The sequence below is a fragment of the Halichoerus grypus genome, chromosome 14 (assembly GCF_964656455.1).
Source record: "Halichoerus grypus chromosome 14, mHalGry1.hap1.1, whole genome shotgun sequence".
In the NCBI taxonomy this organism is placed as follows: domain Eukaryota; kingdom Metazoa; phylum Chordata; class Mammalia; order Carnivora; family Phocidae; genus Halichoerus; species Halichoerus grypus.
In genome coordinates, this window is record NC_135725.1 from 91,026,599 (window position 1) to 91,048,845 (window position 22,247).

The 22,247-nt window shown below is 60.6% G+C and overlaps 1 protein-coding gene across 5 annotated transcripts in view; it reads right to left on the bottom strand.

Moving 5' to 3' along the window:
* VAV2 (vav guanine nucleotide exchange factor 2) overlaps nucleotides 1-22,247 on the bottom strand; it is a 169,518-nt gene that overhangs the window by 126,722 nt on the left and 20,549 nt on the right. For all 5 annotated transcript variants that reach the window (XR_013443880.1, XR_013443881.1, XM_078061992.1 and 2 more), the window contains exon 2: nucleotides 9,474-9,590. Coding sequence is in view for 3 of the 5 variants with exons in the window: in XM_078061992.1 (XP_077918118.1) it covers nucleotides 9,474-9,590 (117 nt within the window). In the remaining 2 variants the exon portion in view is untranslated. The remainder of the gene's footprint in view (nucleotides 1-9,473; nucleotides 9,591-22,247) is intronic.

Sequence of the window (22,247 nt, forward strand, 5' to 3'; positions counted from 1 at the left end):
AAAAATACAGATTTAAAAAATAAAGAAAAAGAGAAAGAATGAAAGTCAGAAAGGACCACCCAGGACACATAGCCACAGGCTCCAGCCCAAACTCCCTAATCCTTGAATGGGGCAGAGGGGTGGGGAGCCTGCATGCTGCACCCTTTCATGGGGCGGGGAGAAGGGGGGCGAAGCTTTTGGAACCTCCATGGGGCCTCTCCCCCAACACGGTCCTGGCTGCGCTCTTTGTGATTCAGAGGAGGCGCCCCCCCACTCCCAGACCCGACCCTGCTGCTGGTGCCTGGTCGCTGAGGGCTGCAGACCCCTCCTTGCCTTTGCAAGAACCAGTACGACCCGAGAAGGGCCTCCCAGCGTGCCAAGAAAGGATACCTTGTCACAATTAATTATTTACATTTTGCTACTTTTTCCCTCTCTCCTTCTTAATGCCGTTCTGCATTTTTTGCGGCAAACATCAGACTGTCAGGCTTCAACAGAAACAACGTCTTGGGGCACTGGGGAGAAACAATTAGCCAATTAATATTTAATTAACTGCGGACAGACAAAAAAGGCACGCATGAGTCACACCAGGCTGAGCTGAGAAAAATGCTAGCTCTCAGCCGCTTGGGTGGGGCCGCCGGGTAAAGCCAGACACAGAAGACAGGATGACACAGATATGCATGGCTTGCCCGACACCCACGGGGACAACAGGCGCGCCCGGGACGACCACCACCAAGGGGTCATCCAGGCAACGGTCTGCTCACAGATGGGGAAACTGAGGCCCAGAGAGGCGAGCAGCCACCTGCCCTTGTGTGGTGAGGCCTGGGCACACCCTCCTGGCCCCATCTCCTCCATCCCCGGCTTCTCTGCAGGTCTGACCGCTGCCGCCACACGCACCCAGAGGGTCCCCGAGTCCACTCTCCCCGAAAATGAACCGTGAGCAAGAAGGACATCAACACGTCCGGTCGCTCCTCAGCCAAGGCCCCTCTCGGAGACCTCTCGGGCCAGGTGTGGGCGCCACAACCTCCCTGGGACCCCGCCCAGGGGTTTGGAGGGACCATCACAAGGGCCCAGAGGCCCCCAGCCTCACGCACAAGAGCTGACCAGCCCACACTGGGGGCAGGCCCAAACCCCACGGCTCATCACACTTGTTCATTTTCAGGACTCCCGCGCTGAAACCGAAAGCCCCCCCCTCACTCCCTCCGCCACCACGAAGGCTGTGTCGGCCAACGGCTTGCGCCTGGAAGGGAGCAAAGAAAACCACCCCCACCCCAGTTAGGAAACAGCGGGTCAGCATCCGAAGGGCCTCTTCGACTCTGCACAGATGTGTGCATGTGAGTGCATACGTGTGTGCATGCAGGGGGTGCACACGTGTGTGTGCGTGTGTGCGCCTGGCTGTCCAGGTCCCCGGAAAGCGGGTGGGCTCCCCGCGGCCGGAACGGACAGCCCGCAGAGTAGGAGGCACTGTTTGGAGCAGGAAAGCTGCGACGCCAGCCCCGCATGGGCCCTCCTGGGCCTGGGGCAGCTCCCGCATCTGAACAAGTAATTAGTGCGCAGTGGACTCTGAGACCAGAGCGCCTGGCCGACGACGTGCAGGTGGTCACCGCGGTGTCAGTGTCTGTGAGTCATCAAACGAGCGGCCTCCAGTGAGCGCCCAGGGCTCTGCACGCCGCGAGTGAACACACACGAGGAGGGGACGGGCAAACGCGTGGCAGCACAGGGCCTGGGTGCCTGAGGCGGCCTGCTACCTCCTTCCCTGACCAGACAGCGCCCGGGGGACACGCTCATCGATGCAGACACTAAACAGAGAAATCAATGTTGGGGCTGACGCAGCACAAGCTGGTGGCAGGAACCACAGGCCGCACCCCAACCCCCACCACGGCCACCAGCCACCTGCTCAGCGGGGGTGGGGACAAGGGCACCACCCTGAGAGCTGCGGGCTCAGAAACTAGCACGCACAGCCGCACCCTGCCAGGTCCTCCTCCACACTTCTCAGAGGGGAGGCCGAGCTGCAAACCCATTTTACAGATGGGGAGACTGTGGCCCCAAGGGGTGAGATGACCTCTGAATCCAGCCCAGTGCCATCTGGGCCCCATTTCGTCCGGAGCTCTGAAAACTGTCTCAACAGCTCCATTTCTACCTGGCTTCTAGAAGCTCTAGCACAGCCAAGAAGCCCCAGGACAGCGAGCAGTGGGTGGGATTGGTGGGAGGAGCAGAGGGGGAGACGGCAACAGCGGGAACACACGGGAGGTCTCGCAGAGCAAGCCGGTTCCGTCTCGTGGGCCAACGCCCCAGTGGACTGCTGGGGAGCTGCAGTGTGTCCTGATGGGCAAGCACGGAGGGGGGGCAGCTCGTGCCAGATCTCCCACACCTGGGGGCACGGAGTGGGGGTAAGGACAGGCCGACAGAGGAGGGTGCCCAGCAGAGACAGGGAGTGGAACTGAGGGAAGACGGGGGAAGGGCACCTGTGTCCGACAGACAGAAGCTAAGGGGGCATGGGGTAGCACGCAGATCCGGGCTCTGGACCCAGCCAGGGCAGTCGGGAGGGACAGGGATGCTGGCAGATGCGCCCCTGCTTCCCACGCCCAGGACATCATCCAGTCATCCCACAGGTGCAACCAGGCCTGCCACAACCCACACCCTCCACCCCTCGACCAAAGCCCCAAACCCGGGGAGGCGGGCCTGGGCTGTTATGGACCACTGGTTTCAAACTACATTTTTAGCCTCTTGGGAACCCTTTATTTAAGCAAAATGCCAGGCAAATGCTATATGGAAAGCAGATAAGAGTAGTCTCACTCTGATTCAGCAGGCCCTGCCCTCCCAGCCTCCTCCGGGCCTCCTGAGAGGCCCAAAGTGGTCTGAAATCCACTGCAGGAGGGAATTACCTGCACCTGTTCTCACTTTCATTTGGAAAGACAAGCATTCACTGCCATGCGTCTTCTAAACAACCAACAGCCTGCTCTTTCGTGCTTTAGTCCTCTTACGGCCTCTCCCCGGACAGTGCTGCAGGCCTCCACACTGCCTCCTGGCCTCCACTCTGCCCCGCCAGCCTCCACCCTAGCCTCCAGCCTGGCTTCCCAACCCCCTGCAGGTGGCAGAAATCCACAGGGCTGACCACGCCCCATCCCTGCATACAGCCGCCTCTCCTGGCGGAAGGAAGGGGGCGGCAGAATACGCAAGAACCCCCCTCTCCCAGCAGGACCCCAACAGACCCCCGATTCCACCGTCTCTGTGGGGCCCAAGCAAGATGCGTCTTCTCTCTGGGCCTCAGGTACCTCCCTACTTCATGAGGCCCCTGAGGGACCTAAGGAAGCCAGCAGGGAGCCCCGAACCTGCGAGCCACTGCTACTGGCAGGAGGAGGACAAGAGGGAGCGTGGGAGGAAGGGCGGATGGGGATCCCGGAGCGGCCCCGGCCCCGCTTCACACACTAAACTAAGGAGCGGCCCGTGGGACCGCCCCAGCCTTGCTGAGGGCCAGCTTCAACCACCTCTAAAGTTTCTGAGCCTAGACAATGTCTTCATGAATCATAAATCGGAGAATTAAACCCACTTGTTGGAGGGTGTGCAGACCTTCCTCGAGGGTCATCGGTTCTGCCCAAACGGAGGCCAAAGCGAGCCCCGCTGACCAGGGGCACCTGTGGGTCCCAGGCGGGCAGGGTGGCCTGGGCTGGGGGCGGCACACACTGGGAACGGGTCCCTGACGTAGGCGATGGGGCGCCACCTGGGGGGAGGTCCTGGATGCCCAGTCTCCTCGGGCCCCAGCGAGGCGGCGGACCCACGGAGGGCACCAGGGCTTCTTGCGAGGTGCCCCCCCCAACCCCGTCCTGACTAGAGGCTTCCCGGGCTCCTCCTGTAAGATCCACGTATCCATGCAAGGACAGGCAGGTGCCCCAGCGTGCTGAGTTCGATTCTAGACACCTGGGAGACATCAGTAACCCAAGTCCCCACGGCCAGGAGGTGGACGGTGACAGGCACACCAAGAAAGGACGAGTCACTTCGTGGCAGTGCTGTCCACAGAGGGGCTGGCAGCAAAGGGGGCACACCACCCCTCTCAACAGTGAGATCTGAACAGAGAGCCCAGAGGGGAGGAAGGCGGCCCTGCAGCTATGGGGAGACAGTTCTGGGCAGGGGGCGGCCTGCAGGCAAGCCCAGGGAAGGGAATGAGTGCGGCAGGAGTGGGGAGCAGGGCCCAGGAAGGGCAGCTCCCTGCAGGCTGGGGTTGGCCTCCTGTTCTGTGAGGTGGGGTGAGGACACCCAACGTCACGGTGCACGGGAAGATCATGTGAGCCAACCCACGGGGCCAGCGCACAATCAGGAGGTGGAGCTGTCCCTTGGTCATGATTATTCTCTGCGCTCTCCAGGGACCAAAATACCAGAAGAAAGCCACAGAAACTCTGCGGTCTCACCAGGATCTTCTCTCCAAAATTCCCAATCAGCTTGCAAGCCGGAGCAATGGCGTTCCCCGGAAGATCCAGCCGAAGCGGGCCCCCCGTGCGGCCTTCCCACGCCCCCTCCCACTCTGGGCCCTGTGCGTCCTGCGGGCTCACATGCCCCACATGCGCCCCACCCAAACTCAATCCCTTTAATGTGAGAAATACCAGGGGAGCCACCAAAGAAGGAACGACTTCCGGAACCAATTTTCCAGATCCTCCAGCTCCTGCTGGATGGAGCCTGCTGGGGGGCAGCGGGGGAGGAGGTGCAGGAAGAGGAAGAAACCACTAGTAAACCCGAACGGGACCCAGGCTTCACGTCCTTGCTGAGACCTCATATGCCACGTGAGGGCCCACACTGTCTTCATCTCATCCCTGCAGAAAGGAAAGCTCAAGGGGCCCAAGTCTTTGCAAAGTCTGCTTTGCTAAGCCCCTCTCCCTCTGGCCGGCCACCTCCACACCTTGCTCCAACAGGACCCACACGAGAGAAGGCTCCGGAAAGAAAGCACCTGGCCGGCTTCCTCTGGTGAGCGGGGCTCGCTCCTTCAGTGGCTGGCAGCACCCAGGGCTCCCGCAGCCCTCGAGGGTCTCCAGGGGTCCACCTGCCCACTGCCCCAAGGCCTCTGCCCAGGGTCTCGCCAGGGAGCAGAGAACCCGGTTAAGTAAACACCTTCTGAAGCTTCGTGGGCCCCCAAACACCAGCTCCCTCTGCACCTGCCCTGCTCGGCCCACTCTCCCCCAGCAGAAAGGCCCAAGGAGATGCCCAAGGGCCAGGGGGTGGGCCGGTCTGTACACAGGAAGAATGCGGCAATCAGCCCAGCTCTCCACAGCGGTATCCCCGAGGAGGGGGCCTTAGCCTTTCCCTTAAGAACACAAGCCATGCTTTCAGTGCGCCAGATCCTCCGCGCAACGAACTCACAGAGGAAAACCTCCAGTGTCATGGCTGAGAGGTGGGTCAGAGCCGGGCAGCTTCTGGGAAAGTTCTAGGGTTTCCACTCTCTCCTTTCTTCTATAATTGATGGCGCAGGAGCTAATCTGGGCCTCCCCTTGGAGGGCAAAAGCCATGCAAGACTTTCTCTCCCTTTTATCTCTAGCCTAGTGAGTGCTTCAAAAATGCATGGTAAATTAAGTGCTTAATGGCTGGGTGGGTGGGTAGATGGATGAGTGGCTGAGTGGGTAGATAGGTAGATAGGTGGGTGGCTGGGTAGCTGGGTGGGTAGATGGATGCATGGCTGGGCGGGTGGATAGATGGTTGTGTGGCTGAGTGGGTAGATAGGTAGATGGGTGAGTGGGTAGATGAATGGGTGGCTGGGTGGGTGGGTAGATGGATGCATGGCTGAGTGGGTGGATAGGCAGATGGGGTGGGTGGCTGGGTGGGTGGCTGGGTAGGTGGGTAGATGGATGCGTGGCTGGGTGGGTGGATAGGTAGATGGGTAGGTGGCTGGGTAGGTGGGTGGGTAGATGGATGCGTGGCTGGGCGGGTGGGTAGATGATGCATGGTTGAGTGGGTGGATAGGTAGATGGGTGGGTGGCTGGGTGGGATGGGTAGGGAGGTAGATGGATGCTGGCTGGGCGGGTGGGTAGGTAGATGGGTGGGTGGCTGGGTAGATGGATGTGTGGCTGAGTGGGTGGACAGGTAGATGGGTGGGTGGATAGGTAGATGGATGTGTGGCTTGGGTGGGTAGGGAGGTAGATGGATGCGTGGCTGGGCAGGTGGGTAGGTAGATGGGTGGGTGGCTGGGCAGGTAGATGTGTGCATGGGTGTGTGAATGGGTGGGTGGGTGGACGGAGGAATGAATGAATGCACCAGTGCCTTTTCTCCCCAAGGAGTGACTCTTGAAACACGGGAGACAGGAAGCTGAAAAGCAGCTGCTTAGAAAAAGAACAAGGAAACCAGGACAGGGACTGGATCTGAACGCAATCAAACCTTCTTAAATAACACCCCCCCACAAAAAAATTGGAAATTTCTAAAGCAGCCTGAGACTAACTAACCAGCTATTCCATTAGGATCCTTTGTACTCCAGAATGCCATGACTGTATGTAAAAGACAACCATCAAGAAGTGAGACGGAAACCTGCCCCTCCGGGCCCCGGCCCCGCACACCCAGGCCGGGCAGCCTCCCGCCAACCAGTCCCAAACCCTTCCCCCGGATTAAGTGTCAGCACCCCCCTCCACACAGGCTCCAGGCAGGTTCCGGTCAGCAGCAACCAGACTTGGCTCTAGACATCACTCCTTTTGCCCCCCTGGCCTCACCCCCGCAGGAGACAAAGGGTCAGTTCTGACCCTACAGAGCGCTGTGCTCAGTATTGGGACAGATGCTGCCTTCCTGCAGACTGGAACTCAGCGCTCCGGGGCAGCAGCGGGGGTCAGCGGGAGGGCAGAGCGAGCAGTCACATCTTCATGGTCTGACGTCAGTGAGGGCCACCAGGCCCATCTGGAACTGCCAGGCTGTGCTGACTGAGCTCCTGGAGGCCAGAAGGCGAATTCGGGCCCACGGGGAAACCTCCGTAAACATCCCTGAAGTGATGCACAGAACCTACGCTCTGTCTCTGTGCCCAGATGGAGCTACGCACAGGGACCTCCTTGCCAGGCCCATCTCAGGAGGTAACACCTGAATAAAGACCAGACGTGCTCCTTCTCAGCAGCCTGCCATCAGCAAGCCCTCCTGTCCACTGCTGCACCCTGCCCAGCACCACCCTCCAGGGGCGGGAGAGTCCTGTCCGTCTGGGTACCAAGCAAAGCAGGCCATGGGCGCTGGGGCTTTGCTTGTGTTGGTTTTTCCAGGGTATCCCGTCCCTGGACATCAGGAGGGATTAGCCAAGCAAACAGATTGGAACAGTGGCCCCTCTGGGGAGAGCACGTCCCAGCACCCCAAACCTCTGCTGGCCCCCAGCTTGGAAACGCTAACCACAGGTTTACCTCGGTAAGAATCACGTGCGGGGCAGGAGGAGCTCAACGAGAAGGACACTCAGCCAGATGGACGGGGAGGACAGGGCAGGAGGGGGGGCAGGCCAGGCTCTGCTGGAGCCCCACGCAGTCAACATGAGGCCAAAGGATAGAGGAGAAGGGAGGCGAAGAACAAGGGTGAGCTTCCTGGGACGTGTGCCAGGGACTAAACACTCCAGAAACACAATTCTACTTCCTGCTCAGCAGACCTCAGAGGGTGGTGTTCTTACCACCGTTTTAAAAGTAGGATTTGGAGAAACTGAGCCAGTCACTTGGGCACGGCTGCTCGCTGGACTCGAACCCAGCCTGCAAGGGTCCGCAGTCCATGTGCTTAGCTCTCCGGTTCTGTCTTCCAAAGGTGCAGACTTATGAGTAAAATAATAGAGGGGAAAAAATCAGAGGCCACAGATCTACGAGGGTCTAGTTCCGTTTCGGCCAATCCTGGGGCGAGGGGACAGCAACAAATGCTCGGCATTTCAGGAGAACCTACTAAGGGGCTGGACGCCTCGCCACCTCCCAAAGCCAGGCAAACAGAGGTCAGAGGCACCGGGTCACCTGCCAAGTCATCCAGCCAATTAGCAGGGCCAGATTTTCGAGGAGTCTGACTCAAGGGTCACAACGTGGAGAGCAGAGGCGGGATGGGGGGAGCTCTCCCCGAGCCCTGCCCTTCCCGGAGCCGAGGGTCCTCAGTGCAAGGCATGAACCGAGGTCCCCGCATGCAGCTCGGTGCCCGGGTCCGAGGCGTCACCTGGCAACGCCCCACCGCGACTCCTGGTCCAAATCCACTGCCCACTCCTGCCTTCCACAGCAGAGGCCACGGCGTGGCAAAGCATCACCAATTCGATGTGGGCAGACCGGAGGCCAGCTCCAGCAGCAGCCTCCACTCAGCCCCTCTGCTTGCAGCTGGGACATCACCCTGGAGCCAAGCCACCTCACTGAACCTCTGACGAGGGGCACCCCCTTGCAAACCACGTGGCCACACGGTTGGTGGGTCGTACGATGAGAGTTTGATCTGAATTTATGTACGTCTTACTTACATCATTGCGTTCAGCGGTAGCAAATCAAAACTAAAATGGAATTATAGACTGGATCATCTGCATTTTAACCGCTGGCCAAGAAATGAATTTGGCCAGGGTGATCCTGTCTTTTTCTCTACACGGTTATTGTAAATAGCAGTTCTGTGCGTGAGTATATATGTACGTGTGCGTGCGTGCATTCCCTGCCCAGGGCACTGCCACGCACAAGGAGGAACAAGAACAGGAGAGGAGCTCCAACCCTCTGAAAGCAACCCCAGGGAACTGAGAAGCCCACTGACGGGAAAGGACACCAGCATGACCCCATCCCACCCTCGGCGCTCCCACCCCAGCACACGTGCCCGGGACACAGGGAAGCAGGGCGGCCTGGGGCCCCAGGAAGGGGCACCGCAGCAGCAGGGACGCGAGTGAGCCTTTCTGGGGGAAACGGAAACTGATGAGAAGTGGCAATCACACAGGGATGGGCTCTTGAGGGGGTCCCTGAATCTCCTTTCTAGCGAATTCCAGAACCCGGGGAGAGTCCCATCAGGCCAGGTGGCTCATGGGGAAGTCCTGGCTACTGACGGTAATCCTAGCGCTGGAACGGACTTCTCTGCACTTGTAACAGCAAATACACAAGTCCCCCTGCATTTCATAAATCATGTATTCACAGCACATTTCCTCAAACACCCAGTCCCCGATAATGCTTCTCCGATAAATTAAGCAATAAATATCTTCTGATGTTTCCCATCAGCAGGTGGAAATGGGCTCCTCGGGCAGTCCGGGAAGCGGCTGTCTGGCCGAGCCTGTGCCAACAGCCCTGGGGGGGCAGGGGGCGTGGTGCCGTCCTTGGAGAGTGCACGGAGACTGGGGACCCCCCCGGGTTGCATGCAGCACAGAACCAGCTCTTCCTTCGAGCCCTCAGCCTCCATCCATCAGGAGACATAATGGTCCCCATCCCAGCCTGCCCGTGCGGGACACAGGGGTGGAAAGGCCCTCGAGGCGCCGTGTTGGAGGGGCCAGGCCTGTCCCGTCCAGCCCCCCACCCCCACCCCGCACTGAGCTGGCGCTCGGCCACTGCGCCCGGACACTGGAGAAGACCACTCACCTTCCCAAAGTCTCGGACGTCGAAGAGGTCAAAGGGGTCAAACAGCTCGCTGTTTCTCAGTCCAAATTTATCGTGGCAGACTTTAAGGAAGGTGCGGATGTTCTTCAAGCACAGGAACTAGAGAAGAGAAGAAAAGAACGCTGAGCCTGTCGGGTCTGTAAGAGCGGCCGTCACCGCAGCGAACTCTTCCGGCTGCCGGCAGAGACGCGCACTCGGGCCCTGGGAAGCCTCAGCCCCGCCGGCCCGCTGGTCCGGACGCCACCAGCACCCCCGGCTCACCTTGGCCACTCATGACCCTTTGTCCCGCACCCCCACCCAGAGGATCCAGCACAGATGATCGTGACTGGAAATATGCTGGTCCTGAGTCAGCAAAAACAGCACGAACACACGCACGCACGCACACTTGCATGCACACACTCACTGCCTTTCCCGGCACAGACCTGCCCCCGTGGAAGCTGTCCTGTCCATGGAGGACGCCGGGAACAGCATGCACCAGTCATGGCAGGAGCCTAGGGGACGCACCAGGGCCAGAGTTCCCAGATCCACATCCGGGGCGTCTCCTCCACCCAGCAACCCCACATGTGAGCTCCCACCCGCACTGCGCTTGGCGAAGCAACTGGGGCGGGAGGTTTGGGGTTGGGAGCTGAACGGGATTGCCGGCTGCAGTCCCCGTGGAGAAGGAGCTGGTAAAGAAGGCATGGGGGCAGCAGACCAGGTGGCCTGGAGAGCAGGATTTGGAGTGGCTCAGCCCCAGGTTCAAATCCTGTCCACTGATTCCCATTTGCAGGACCAGGGACAGTGGCTTCGGCTCCTGAGGCCGGCTTTCTAACTGGACGTCTCGCTGGGTTGTGTACCCTGATGGAACCGTGAGCACTTGGGTGTGGTAGCGTCGGCCCACCAGTCCAGTTGGCAAGGTCGTCCCCGAGGCAAGGACAGCGGCATGCATGGTGCGGGGTCCTGGAACTTCAGAGCGCTCGTCCTCATCAACAGCCACTCCCTAAGGGCCCAGGGCAGCAAGACAAGTAGAGTGCGTGCCACCCACCGGAAACGCAAACGCAGGGACAGAGACGAAGGGCAGGCCGCAATCACAAGCTACGGCTGGCCCAGCATAAACCGAGCGGCATCTCACCTGCCCGTGTGCCCCTCGCGGGCCGTGCCCACCCCGACCCCGGAGCTGGGCTGGGCCGCTCCTCCCGACCCGGCCACAGCTGGTCCCCGGTCACGGCCAACACAGACTCACTGGCTTCGTGTGCGTACGGTGTTTTCTGAACCAAGCAAGAGCAAACCGCAGATGCGACCCCCCTGCCCCCCCAAACATCTGAGGGCACCTAAGCACAAAGACTCCCTCTTCCACAATCAGAGCACCCACGTCAGCAAATCAACATGGATCCCACACGTCCTCGTCTACAGATGGTACTTCCTCACGTTTCCCCAACAGAGGACAACCATGATGTCCTGACAGCAAAGAACATTCTGGCCCCCCAGGTCCAATGATGTTTCTTGTCATTTCTCTTTCATCTCCATGAGCCTACAACCGTATGCCCCCACAGAACTTTCCAGAAGGATGGATGCATTCTGTGCACCTGCTGTCCAGCTGGGTAGTCACAAGACCCACGTGCTCACTGAGCGCTGGAGATGAGGCCAATCCAACCGAAACACTACCTTGTCAATTTTATTCTAATTAACTTAAATTGAATAGCTACGGCTGCTGGTTTGGGCCTCAAATGCTCCTCAGTCTTGTCCTCTGTGACCTGAAGCTTCTGGATCATATGGACACAAAAGGACAGACACGGTAGGAGCCCACTTACACGAGGCCGAACTCACAGAGACGGGCAGAACAGTGGTGCCGGCGGGGGAGGCTGGGGAGTCTGTGTCTCCTGAGGACGGCTGCAGTTTGGGACGATGAACAAGTTCTAGAAGTGACACAGGTGATCGTGACCTAACACCGTGAAGGCACCTAATGCTACCGAATTGTACATGTATTAAAAATGCTTAGTGCTGGTAAATTTTGGGGGCCCCTGGGTGGTACAGTGGGTTAAGCAGCCGACTCCTGGCATTGGCTCAGGGTCATGATCTCAGGGTTGGGGGATCAAGCCCCATATCAGGTTCCATGTTCAGTGGGGAGTCTGCTTGAGATTTTCTCTCTCCCTCTGCCCCTCCCCCCACAAAAAAGTAAACGTCGTGTATCCTGATTTTACTCCAGTAAAACAAAAAGTTAACTAAAAAAAGAGCAACGGAAAAAGAGACCCAACAGGAAGGCCATGTGCTGGTGGGGGCAGAGATCCAGGGGCGCTCCCGTGCACCGAAGAAGGCCAGCGACAGCCAGCAAACCACCGGAAGAGGGGAGGGGCCCCGAGAGAGAGCCCGGCACACCCCTCGACCGAGCATTCAGCCTCCAGAACCGTGAGGATACGCTTCCTCTGCTTTAAGCCCCCCAGTCTGTGGGCCAGCAACAGGCCGCCCTAGCCTGCACCCCCTGGGTCCCTGCTGGTCTCAGGCCGTCCCGCCCACCCTGCAGCCTCAGCCCAGCTCCACGGCTGTCTGAGCATCGCCTGGCTCCAATTTCCACTGAGCATCCACGTTATGTCCTCCTCAGCCTCCCATTTTTAGAGTTAATTACACGGCTCCTAACCGTAATTGCAGCCGGCGAGGCCAGGCTTCCTTTTGGGGCTCAGGACGGGCGGGCGCCCCTTGCCCTGCGGGCACAGCGTCTGCCTGCCTGGCCCCTCCCCACGGCAGCCGCGGGGGCCCCAACCTCTCAGGACCAAGCCCCGCACAGCTCGTGGCCACGAAAGGCTGGCCCCGGGAAAACTGCGGCACACAGACAGGTTCAGACCCCGGGCAGAGGGACAGGGCAGAACTGGGCCCCACGGCAAGAGCAGGCGGCATCCTGTGGGGAGAGCGTCCCGAGTGCCCGGCCGGCTCTGGATGCCTTTACCCCCCACCCTCCAATCATTCAGCCCATTTCTCAGGAGAGGAAACTGAGGCTCCCCAGCAGAAGGGGGTGGAGCCGAGACTGGAACCCACATCTGGCGCGGAACAGTGAAGGTCCTTTGAGAGGACAGGTGTCACGCGGCCCGGGCCGCTCCTACTGTCCGCTGCACTTAGCACCAGTGTCCCTTGCCCTCTCACAGGTGGCCTGCTCTGAGCGATGAGATTCACGGGCACTCCACCCACCACACCGCTGTACAATTAGGGGAGTGGCCGGACACAGAGAAGAGCAGAGCAAGGAAGGGCCGGCCCTGTGTCCGGACTCCTGGCCCCTTCTTCTTTCCACTCAGCGGGGGCAGCGGGCCTGCTGGTTCTGCTGCTCGCGTCCACTCGCCTGACCGCCGGCCTCTCCCCGCCCACCACCCCTGGGCTCAGGAGGGCAGGGGCCGAGGCCTGGTCAGTCAGAGGCTCACAGTCCCTCGCTCACAGCAGGGACGGCTTCAGACTGGGAAAGAGACTCCCGAGGGCAAGATGAGGAGAGGATGCCGTGGGCACATCCCAGCCACAGGCTGAGTGACGGCAGGCGAGGGAGGGTCCAGACAGTGGCCAGTGCCAGGCCGGAAGCTGCCCATCCTTGTCCTGTGGCCAGAGAAGGCCAGGCCGTGGGCCGTGTCCCTGTGGCCGTAGGGGCGAGTGGCCTTCTTCTCTTTGCTCGGCCCACCAGGCCCTCTATGAGGGACAGCCACAGCTTCACCAGCATCTAGAGACGAACGCTCAGCCCCAGAAGTCCAGCTAAGTGGACACAATAAGGATCTGTCCCCGGAAAACTGGCCCCCTGACAAGCGACAAGCGGCCCAGAGTGGAGTAGGCCCCCACTGTGTTTGCTCAGGGCACCACCCACCCGCTGCTCCCCCAGCCCCAGCCCACGGGGAGGGCCCTAGCCACTGCGCCAAGAGATAGGCCGCCCGTGCATTGGACTCCTGACCCCCTGTCCGCCCACTCATCAGGGTGCAATCAGATTAGCGAGCACACACAGCCTCTGTGCCCAGCCGCCCCCCACCAGCCTCGCAGGGCCTGCTGCCCACTGTCATCTGTCATTCGCCTTCAAAAGGCCCGCCCCAGCACGGGGATCCCGGACGGGAGAGGCAGGGCCGGCCCTGAGAGCCCAGACCCCACGTCTGAGCCACGAGGCCCCAGAGCACCCTCGGGGGCGGGCTTCCTGGCCCCACACGGCCACTGCTCCCCCACATGGAGTCGTGGAGGAGACCTGGACAGCCTGGCCACTGGACAGAGCAGGCTTCAGACCTCCGTGCCCTCTCCTGTGGCCCCTCGTGGGCGAGCTGGAGTGGAAAATCGGATACTGCCCCCAGAACTCACATCCACCGGCATCCACCACATACGCCCAGGGCCAGGGGCTCTGCTCTGTCCCCTCAGGGGCTGCTCATGTACTTCAGCACTGAGAGGGAGGTGCAAAAGGGGAAACTGAGGCTCAGTGAGGCAAAGCCACTTGGTTAGCAGGCTCCTTCTGGGGATGTGCGGTCTGAATGAAGCATTGACAGAGGAAGGTAACGGGGCCCGCAGCATGCCGACATGCTCCCGCACACGAACCCACCCAACACCTGCAGCGGCCCTGTGAGGCGTGGAACGTGACTGCCCCATTCCGCAGACAGACACAGTGAGGCTCGGAGAACTGGCGAGGAGAAGGAGGACCTCTCAGGGTGCGCCCTCACCTCCTCTTACAGGGCCTGTCCCAGGGGAAGTCCCTTGGCCGCCTCGCCAGCTGGGTCAGGAGGCCAGGGGCCTGCTGAGCCCTGCGGCGATGCCCAGCTAAGGGGGGGCCCCACAGGGAAAGCCCCAGGCTGGGCTCCATGGATGCCCCTGACCTTCCCCTGGCCCCTGTAAACTGCCCCTGACATGAAACTGCCCCCGGCTGGCATCCCCCGCCTTCCCAGTCCTGGGGTCCCAGCTGCCCCTGGGGCAGGGCGGGGAGGCTCAGCTGCAGACCCGCAGCGGGCATGTCTGGTGGGCAGAGGCCTGGCCTGGGTGCTCCAGGTCCACACCCACCTGTCCTCTCCATCTGTAAAATACAGAAAGAAAACCCTGCCCCCTGAGTTCTAGGATGCTGGGCCCCTCCCTCGAGATGACTGCTTTAGAAAGTGTCGGCTGACCCTGGGCCATCTCCCCCGGGACATCCCGAAGTCCCTGTTCCCAGAGCTTCCCTGTGATGTCATGCTCTGGAACGGTGGAGCCAGGGGATGGGGCCCTGAGATCGGCACTCGGGGCCAACCTCCCTCCAGGCCACAGTCAGCTGGAGTGCTGGGGAGTGCCCACACCCAGGCGGACCTGGGCCCTTCGTCCACACCTCTGCTGGCTTCTCACTACCAGCCTCACCCCTCAACCCTGCTGCCCAGAGGCAGGGGGAAGAGACAGAGGCCAGCCAAAGGCCTCCAGGAGATGGTGTGTCTGAGGCTGGCTGCTCACACCCAAACCAACGAGCACGGGGAGATGAACGGCACCCTCCCCGTGCCCCCTGCTCAAGAGAGACCCACGGACACCACAGCCCCCACGGGCGCTGGAGGGAGACGGGGCGTATCAGCTTCCCAGCCACCCCCACAACAGGATTGCCTCTTACAACCTCTGCCTTTCTGAGAGAGGTGGTGGGGGGCGGGGGGTCCTCCGTATTCGAATTTCCACGGATACAGCGGAGTGTTCCTCAAATGTCTCAACAAGTGGCATAAAGCTGCACTTCCCCATGACAAACCGCATGCCGCCCTGCTGGAGTGACACTGACCTCCGGGGCCACGCCGCTGATCAGACGCTCTGACTGGCAGCTGACACGCCTTTGATCAATAAAAACGGGAAAAGGAATTAACTTCTTGTTTTATTTATGCCGTGCTCATTCCAAAATCCTTTTAAAATGGCTTCATTATTATTTAACAGACGCAGCGTGCCGGAATGGATCTTTCCAACTTGGGGCCCTGGGGGTAAATAAACAGGAGGCCTGGAGGTGACAGGCTAGCCAGACACTCCATGGGATAGAAACAGAGACCATCTTCTCCCCCTGGGTCCCAAACACCTGGGACAAGAGGGGGGCTCAGTATCTCGTGAATGAGGGAAAGAGGGAGTGTCTATGAAGCATGCTTGGGTGTCCCAAGGGTCAACGCTCCAAAATGGCCTGCTGTCCCCCCCCCCCCAAGCATCCGTGACCCACGAAGGCTTTAGAGGCATCCGGGGAACGCATGAGCCGATGTCACTGCTTGGGGGAGGCCCTCACTTCCCGAAGCGTTTCTTCCGGAAACAAGCGGGCAGGTGGAATCTGGGATTGGCATGTCCACTTTCTCTTGCAAACGTTGGTACCACCCATGGGCCCCTCTGCAGAGCCGCTAGGATCCACCCACTCACCGTGCCAACAACTCGGGGAATGCGGGTCATTTATCACCCACTTCAGATGAGGACACTGCAGCTCAGGAGGTCAGAGCAGGGACTGGAACTCCACAGCCCGGGTGGTCAACGTCAACGCCGAGGGGCTTCCCTCACCGGCACAGGGCCCAGCTGCCGAGCCTGGCCCCAGGGGCGCTGCACCTCATCCCCTGCTCCAGGCAGGGAAAGCGCAGGCCAGGCTGGGGCTTACTGTGCAGTGTCGGGGGCTCGACTGAACAGGAGCTCTTCCTGCACTCGGGCCGCTTCCTCGGCCGCACGCACACTGGGAGCCCCGGCGCCGGCGGGCTGATGGAGGAACGCGGGCCACCTGTACGCAGGGCCGGGCTCCCCTCTGGGAGCGGAGGGCAGCGCTGCCTTTGTGTGGAGGCGGTCTGCCGGAGGCCAGCCTCGCCCAGGTCAAGGGCAGACCTCATCCAACTTGGAGGCACCGTGCCCACCACCTGCCGAACAGAGCGACAGAAAGGATACAAGGCCGCAATGTCTTTCGCTTCACCGCGTGGCGAAGGCGTCCAGCATGTTAAGTCTCTCACGCTCAGATGCGCTGAGACATCGTCGGGGGGCATTTTCACTCTGTCCAGCAACGAACATCCGCAGGGCCCGCGCCAGGCACCGCCCTGAGCCCTGCAGGCTCACTTCTCAACACGGTTCCCGAGCTGTCTCGTATCCCCGTTTTACGGTGGAAACACGGCGCAAGGACCACCCACTCCAACAAGTGGCCAGGGGAGGGTCCGGGCCTAACCCAGGTGGTCTGGTCCAGCCCCGGGGGGCGGGGTGGGAGCGGGGGGCTTCCCTCCTGGCTTCTGTCAGGGCTGATTCCTGCACACGCCTGGCTTCGGGGACCTCCGGCTCCCAGGAAGCACCAGCACGAACCAAGCCCCCGAAACCCAGTGTGCCGGGCTCCCCGCCACATGCCCTGCCAGTCTGTCTGTCTGTCTGCAGTCCCTGAGCCGTGCGTGGGCAGCAGGTTCTAACAGGTGAGGAAGTCGAGCTCTCCAGCAGGAGGATGCACGCGGATGGCGAGCAAAGCCAGGCTGTGCCGAGCTAGTGACAGCTACAGACAATTAATCTCTGTCCTGACCTTAAAGTACTTCCTCCTCAATGCCTGGGGAGAAACTCACCAAGGAAAGCAATTCTGGAAAAGTACCGGCTTGGAAGCCCGAGCAGAGCAGGTAGGCAGCTCATGCCCATTCAATCCAGTCAGCAGACACTTAATAGGTGCCTACCGTATGCCAGGCCCTGCCCCGCGGTCCCGGGCTCGAGGACACAGACAGGGGAGCAGCAGGGACCCCTGTAGAAACCACAGCTGTCCGAGAAGAGAATCTGGGATTTCCGTCCAATACCTGGGTAGAAATTGTTCCCAGCAGTCCTCAAAAGACCCGCCACTCCGCCTAATGGCCTGCATGAGCCTGAGGGATAAAGCATGGCCCGTGTTATCGAGACTTCAAGGTCAGGGTCCAACTACTGGGATTTCCGTCCAATACCTGGGTGGAAATTGTTCCCAGCAGTCCTCAAAAGACCCGCCACTCCGCCTAATGGCCTGCATGAGCCTGAGGGATAAAGCGTGGCCCGTGTTATCGAGACTTCAAGGTCAGGGTCCAACTAAAGGTTTTCTACAAAGCCAGCAGGAAATTGCTTCTCTAGGATTTCCCTGCGCAGCCAACCATCTTCCCTGAGCAGGCTTCTGAACACCGGAGGGTTCAAATCCCACTCTCCCGCTGCCTGGCTGCTCTAGGCAGGCATGGCTCAGGGAGATTAGCGCTCGGCCGCTGCCTGGCACGGCGTCCCCCGCATCCTCCCCCAACCCCAGGATCCACGGCCCCTCTCCTGTCTCCCACAGCCCAGCACAGACCACTAACAGCGGCTCACAAGCCTCCTGTGACGTCGCCCCTGACCCGGCCAACTCATTTTCTCCACCTCTTCTTCCTCCCAGAAAAGCGGCCTCAGAGGTCAACCTCAGAGCAAGCTCCTCTCTCCACTGCAATTTGGGCAATCCGATTCCGGAGAGATCCTAGCAGAACACGTTCGGCTATTTTTGTTTTCCTATTGCCTGCTGAAATTAAAGCCAAATGCGTCCCCGAATGGGCAACACACACCAGATTATGGCGCTCCCGTCTGATCGTGCAAATCTCATTACTCCTCCCTGCTGGGCTGCAAATATTGAGGGAAAATAAAACCGAAGCACCAGAGAGCTTCTGAAACAAGAGGACGGCAAGAAGCTTCTTCCATGCCCTGAACCAAAGGCAGACGGCGAGGTGGGAGCCGCGGCCTCCACTGCAGGAGGCCCTTCGCCAGCCGTGTGTGCAGCCAAGTGTCCAAACCCGTCCCAGACAAGTTGCCCCACAGTCAACCCTTCCCTGGCGGGTTGACACCCCATCTGGTGAGCCTGACTGCAGTCCCTGGGGCTCGGGGAGAGTGAGCACCGGGGGAAAGTCAGCATGCAGAGGGAGGGGGCTCTGAGTGCCTTCTTCCTTGCGAGAGACCCCTCCCCCTGATGGGGCTGGCCAGGTGCACCCCCTGGAGCACCCCTCCTCTGCTCTGGGGGATGCCCACAAAGCCCCAATCATGGGGGGGCAGCCTCACCTCCTCCCCACCACAGTCAGTGTGCTCCATGAGGTCCAGGCCAGTAGCCCAGGCCAGTAGCCCAGCCTGGACATGGGGACCACCACTTCACCTCTCCACGCCTTGGTTTCCTTCCCTGTCAAATGGGGCGATACCCACGGCAGCCACCACCAGGGGCGAGCCACGTTCCCCGAATCAGGGAGCACGCTCAGGCCTTTAGGCTGACCAGTTCTGTTGACGTTAACATGATCAGTGAAGCACAGACACAATCCCCGTTTTACAGATGAGGAGACTGAGGCTTGAGGAAGTTATCTACCAACTGCACGGGGGGTTGAAAGGTGACCCCCCCAAAAAGACATGTCTGTGTCCTGACCTCTAGAATCTGTGAATGTGATCTTATTTGGAAAGAAGTAATTAGGGATCTCAGGATGAGATCATCCTGGGTTGGGGTGGCCCTAAAGCCGACGGCAAGGGCCCCTTATAAGAGACCAGTGGAGTCACAGGAAGCAGTGGAGAAGCCGTGTGAGGACAGAGCAGGGATGGGAGGGATGCCACCCCGAGCCAAGGACACCTGGGCCACCAGGAGCTGGGAGACGCAGGGAGGACCCTACGCAGGGCCTTGGGAGGGAGCATGGCCCAGGCAACACCCTGATCTCAGAGCTCTGGGCTCCGGAGTTGGCAGAGTGTTGTAAACCCCCAGTGTGGTCATTTTTCATGGCAGCGCCAGGTCGCTCGCCAGGCAGAGGCAGCCCTTATGCCCTGAACCGCTCCATGACCTCACCACCACAAGCGTGGCGCCCACAGGCCCTCAGCGAAGGTACGCGGGATGGATGGATGGATGACGTGGGTTTTGATGAGAAACTAAGGCAAGAGTCCTGTCGCCCACAGGTCCCCCATGGCCCCCATCCAGGTGGGAGCCCCTGCATCCCTGCCTGGCACACTGGGCCCCCAACTTTAACTCAGGGCTCTGGTGGGATGTGTCTCCGCCTTCTGAACATCACGGTGCCTGGTCCAGCTCCAGACACCCCCGAATCGAGGTGTGGGGCTCAGGCAAACTCAGCCAGCTTTCAGGCAGAGAGACTGGGGTTCAAATCTGAGCCTTCCCCTTGCCACACCCGCCAGGGAGCCCTGCCCCCGTGGCCCTAGCTCCAGGCTGAAGGCACAACTAAGGTCCCTGGACCCCCATCCAGTGGCTGCCTCCATGTTGTAGAAGAGGGTGCCCAGTCGAGCACCCCAAAATCAGGGGACCAAAGTAGGCCTGTGGTTCCCCACCCCCAGCAGGCCTGTCTGTCCCCCCCACTCTGTGAAAGCTACCCTCTCACCCAGGGGCTGCAGCCCACCTGGGGGCAGCTGAGACCCCCTCTCACTCACCCGGTACAGCAAGTGACTCCCATGTGTGGCAACCCCATGCCTCACACAGGGCATCTTCAAGGCCCCATCACCTTGGGGACACCAAGGGACATAAGACATCCTCCGCCGCCGCCATTCCAAAAGTGCAGCAGAGAGCATCCCTCAGCAGCGTGCGGATGCTCGTGGGGAATCCCTCCTCAGGTGGACACACCATCGCAAGAAGGGGCAAGTGTCCTGTTCCGTTGTCATCCCACAGCTCCCGGGGGTTCCTGAGAGGAGCTGGGCGCCCCAGGAGCTGTCACTTCCCCCCAGACACACACACACACACACACAGCTGACATCTGTCCGTCCGTCCACCCATCCCCGCACGCAGAGTCGAGGCTGCTGAATCAGCTCCGTCACCGTGGGGGCCGGGGGGTGACCACCCAGCCAGCCAGCCAGCAAGGCCCCACAAGGGGCAGCGTCCATGCAGCACCCAAGCTGGGGAGAGGCCTTCTCGGGCTGCCTCTCGCTCTGCAGGGGCCACGAGGCCTTGCCAGAACCACCGCTCCCCAGATGTTAGCAAGGATCCAAAGCGCCCAGAGCGGGAGCAGCACGTAGCAGGTGCTCAGTGAAGCCGGACGCTGGCCCCAGAGGGCTGCAGGGGGAGGGGGGACTCGTCCCCTGTGCGGGAGCGGGAGGCCGGGCTGTAGCGGCAGCTGAGAGCCCACTGTGCCCCCCTCCCTCGTTCACTCCACAGCTACCGTGAGTGGGACCTGCTCCGTGTGGGGTGCACGAGGGGGCGTGCGTGCCAAGCACATCTGTGTCGTGACAAGTAAAGCTCAGCACAAGCATGTCTGCAGGTGGACAAGGACCCGGGGAAATGTATTTTGCAGTCCAAGCAGGCGGGGGATAAGAGGTACACACGTCGTCCCTTCTGTGTTTAAATGCTGTTCCTTTTCATGAGACCGCCGACTGCGCACCATAAATGCTCGGTTGAGCTCGGTGAGAAGGGAAGGGTACTCCTCAAGAACCCAAGAGGCTCCGCCAGCCCCGGGAACCGGGGGGGGGGGGGGGGACCAGGGACGCCTCCCAGGCTCGGTCTGCAAGGAAGATGCCGGCTCCCTTTTGGGGGGGGGCGCAGAGGTCCCGCTTCTCGGAACACCCGTCCGTGGGGTCTCAACCTGTCAGGAGCCCCGGTCTCTTCAGGGGCTTCACTCAATCAAATACTCATCCACGCCCCAAAGGCCACATGTCATTTATGGCCCAGGCAGTAGGGATCCCACACGGAGCCACCCCTCCGTGAAGAAGCCAGGGAGAGGTTCCGACTCCTGATGCCAACGCTGGGCAACCCGCCCCCACTCCCCAGCCTCCCTCGCCCGAGGGACGCCCTTTACGTGTGAAATCTCAGCTGTGCCCTCTGAAGTCACTTCTCTCCCAATTTCTGTTCCCACGCTGACTGCTGCCTACCCACGGGCTCCCCACGGGCTCCCACGGGCTCAGAGAGGCCGGCCGTGACCTCAGGAGGGAACTGTAGACGCTGCTCTCCATCCCGGGAAAATGCGCACGGGAACTCTCCCGAATCAGGACCTCATCCTCTCCCCTGCCCGGTCTTGTCACCCTGGCAGCCAATGAGGGCAGAAGGACACTGAACACGCACCTCCATTTGGTGCACAGCTTGCTGGGGACCGTGGACAAGTCTCTGCCCCCGTCAAAGCCTTGGTGAGCCTGACTGCAGTCCCTGGGGCTCGGGGAGATAGACCTCCGGGAGAGGGGGAGGGAGGGGTCCTGCAGCTTCGACAGGGGTTTGAACGAGGCCCCCCCACACACCCGCTAGAAGGGCGACTACCGACCACACGGAACGCATGCAGGCAAGAGCTCCCGTGCAAAGGGGTGCACAGCTCCTGAAAATACTAACAACAGAATCACCGTAGGACCCAGCGATTCCACCTCTGGTATTTATCCAAAGAACTGACAAAGAGACGTGTGCACAGCCAGTTCACGGCAGCCAGAGGTGGAAGCCGCCCAGCCATCAACGGACGACGGACAAACACAACGTGGTGCGGCCACACCATGGACTATTATTCAGCCTTAAAAAGGAAGGAAATCCTGACACCGGCCACGACGTGGATGGGCCTGCAGGACGTGATGCTGAGCGGAAACAGCAAAAGGACGAGGCGCTGCGGGACCTGCTCCCACGAGGCCCCGGAAAAGTCACGGTCACAGAAACAGAAAGTAGAGCGGTGGATGCCGGGGCTAGAGGGAGGGGCGCATGGGGGGTCGTTTAGGGGTGCACTTTCAGTTTTTCGGGATGAACAAGTTCTGGCGTCGGATGGTGGGGGACGGCTGCACCACCGCGTGAACGCACCCGACGCCGCTCAACTGTGCCCTTAAAAACGCCTAAGACGGTAAACCTCCAGCTCTTTATTTCACCACAATAAAAAAACTGGATGGCTCGCCAGGACCCCCCCCATCCCCTGCCACCGCGGGTCACTTGATGCATCTTGAGCCCCA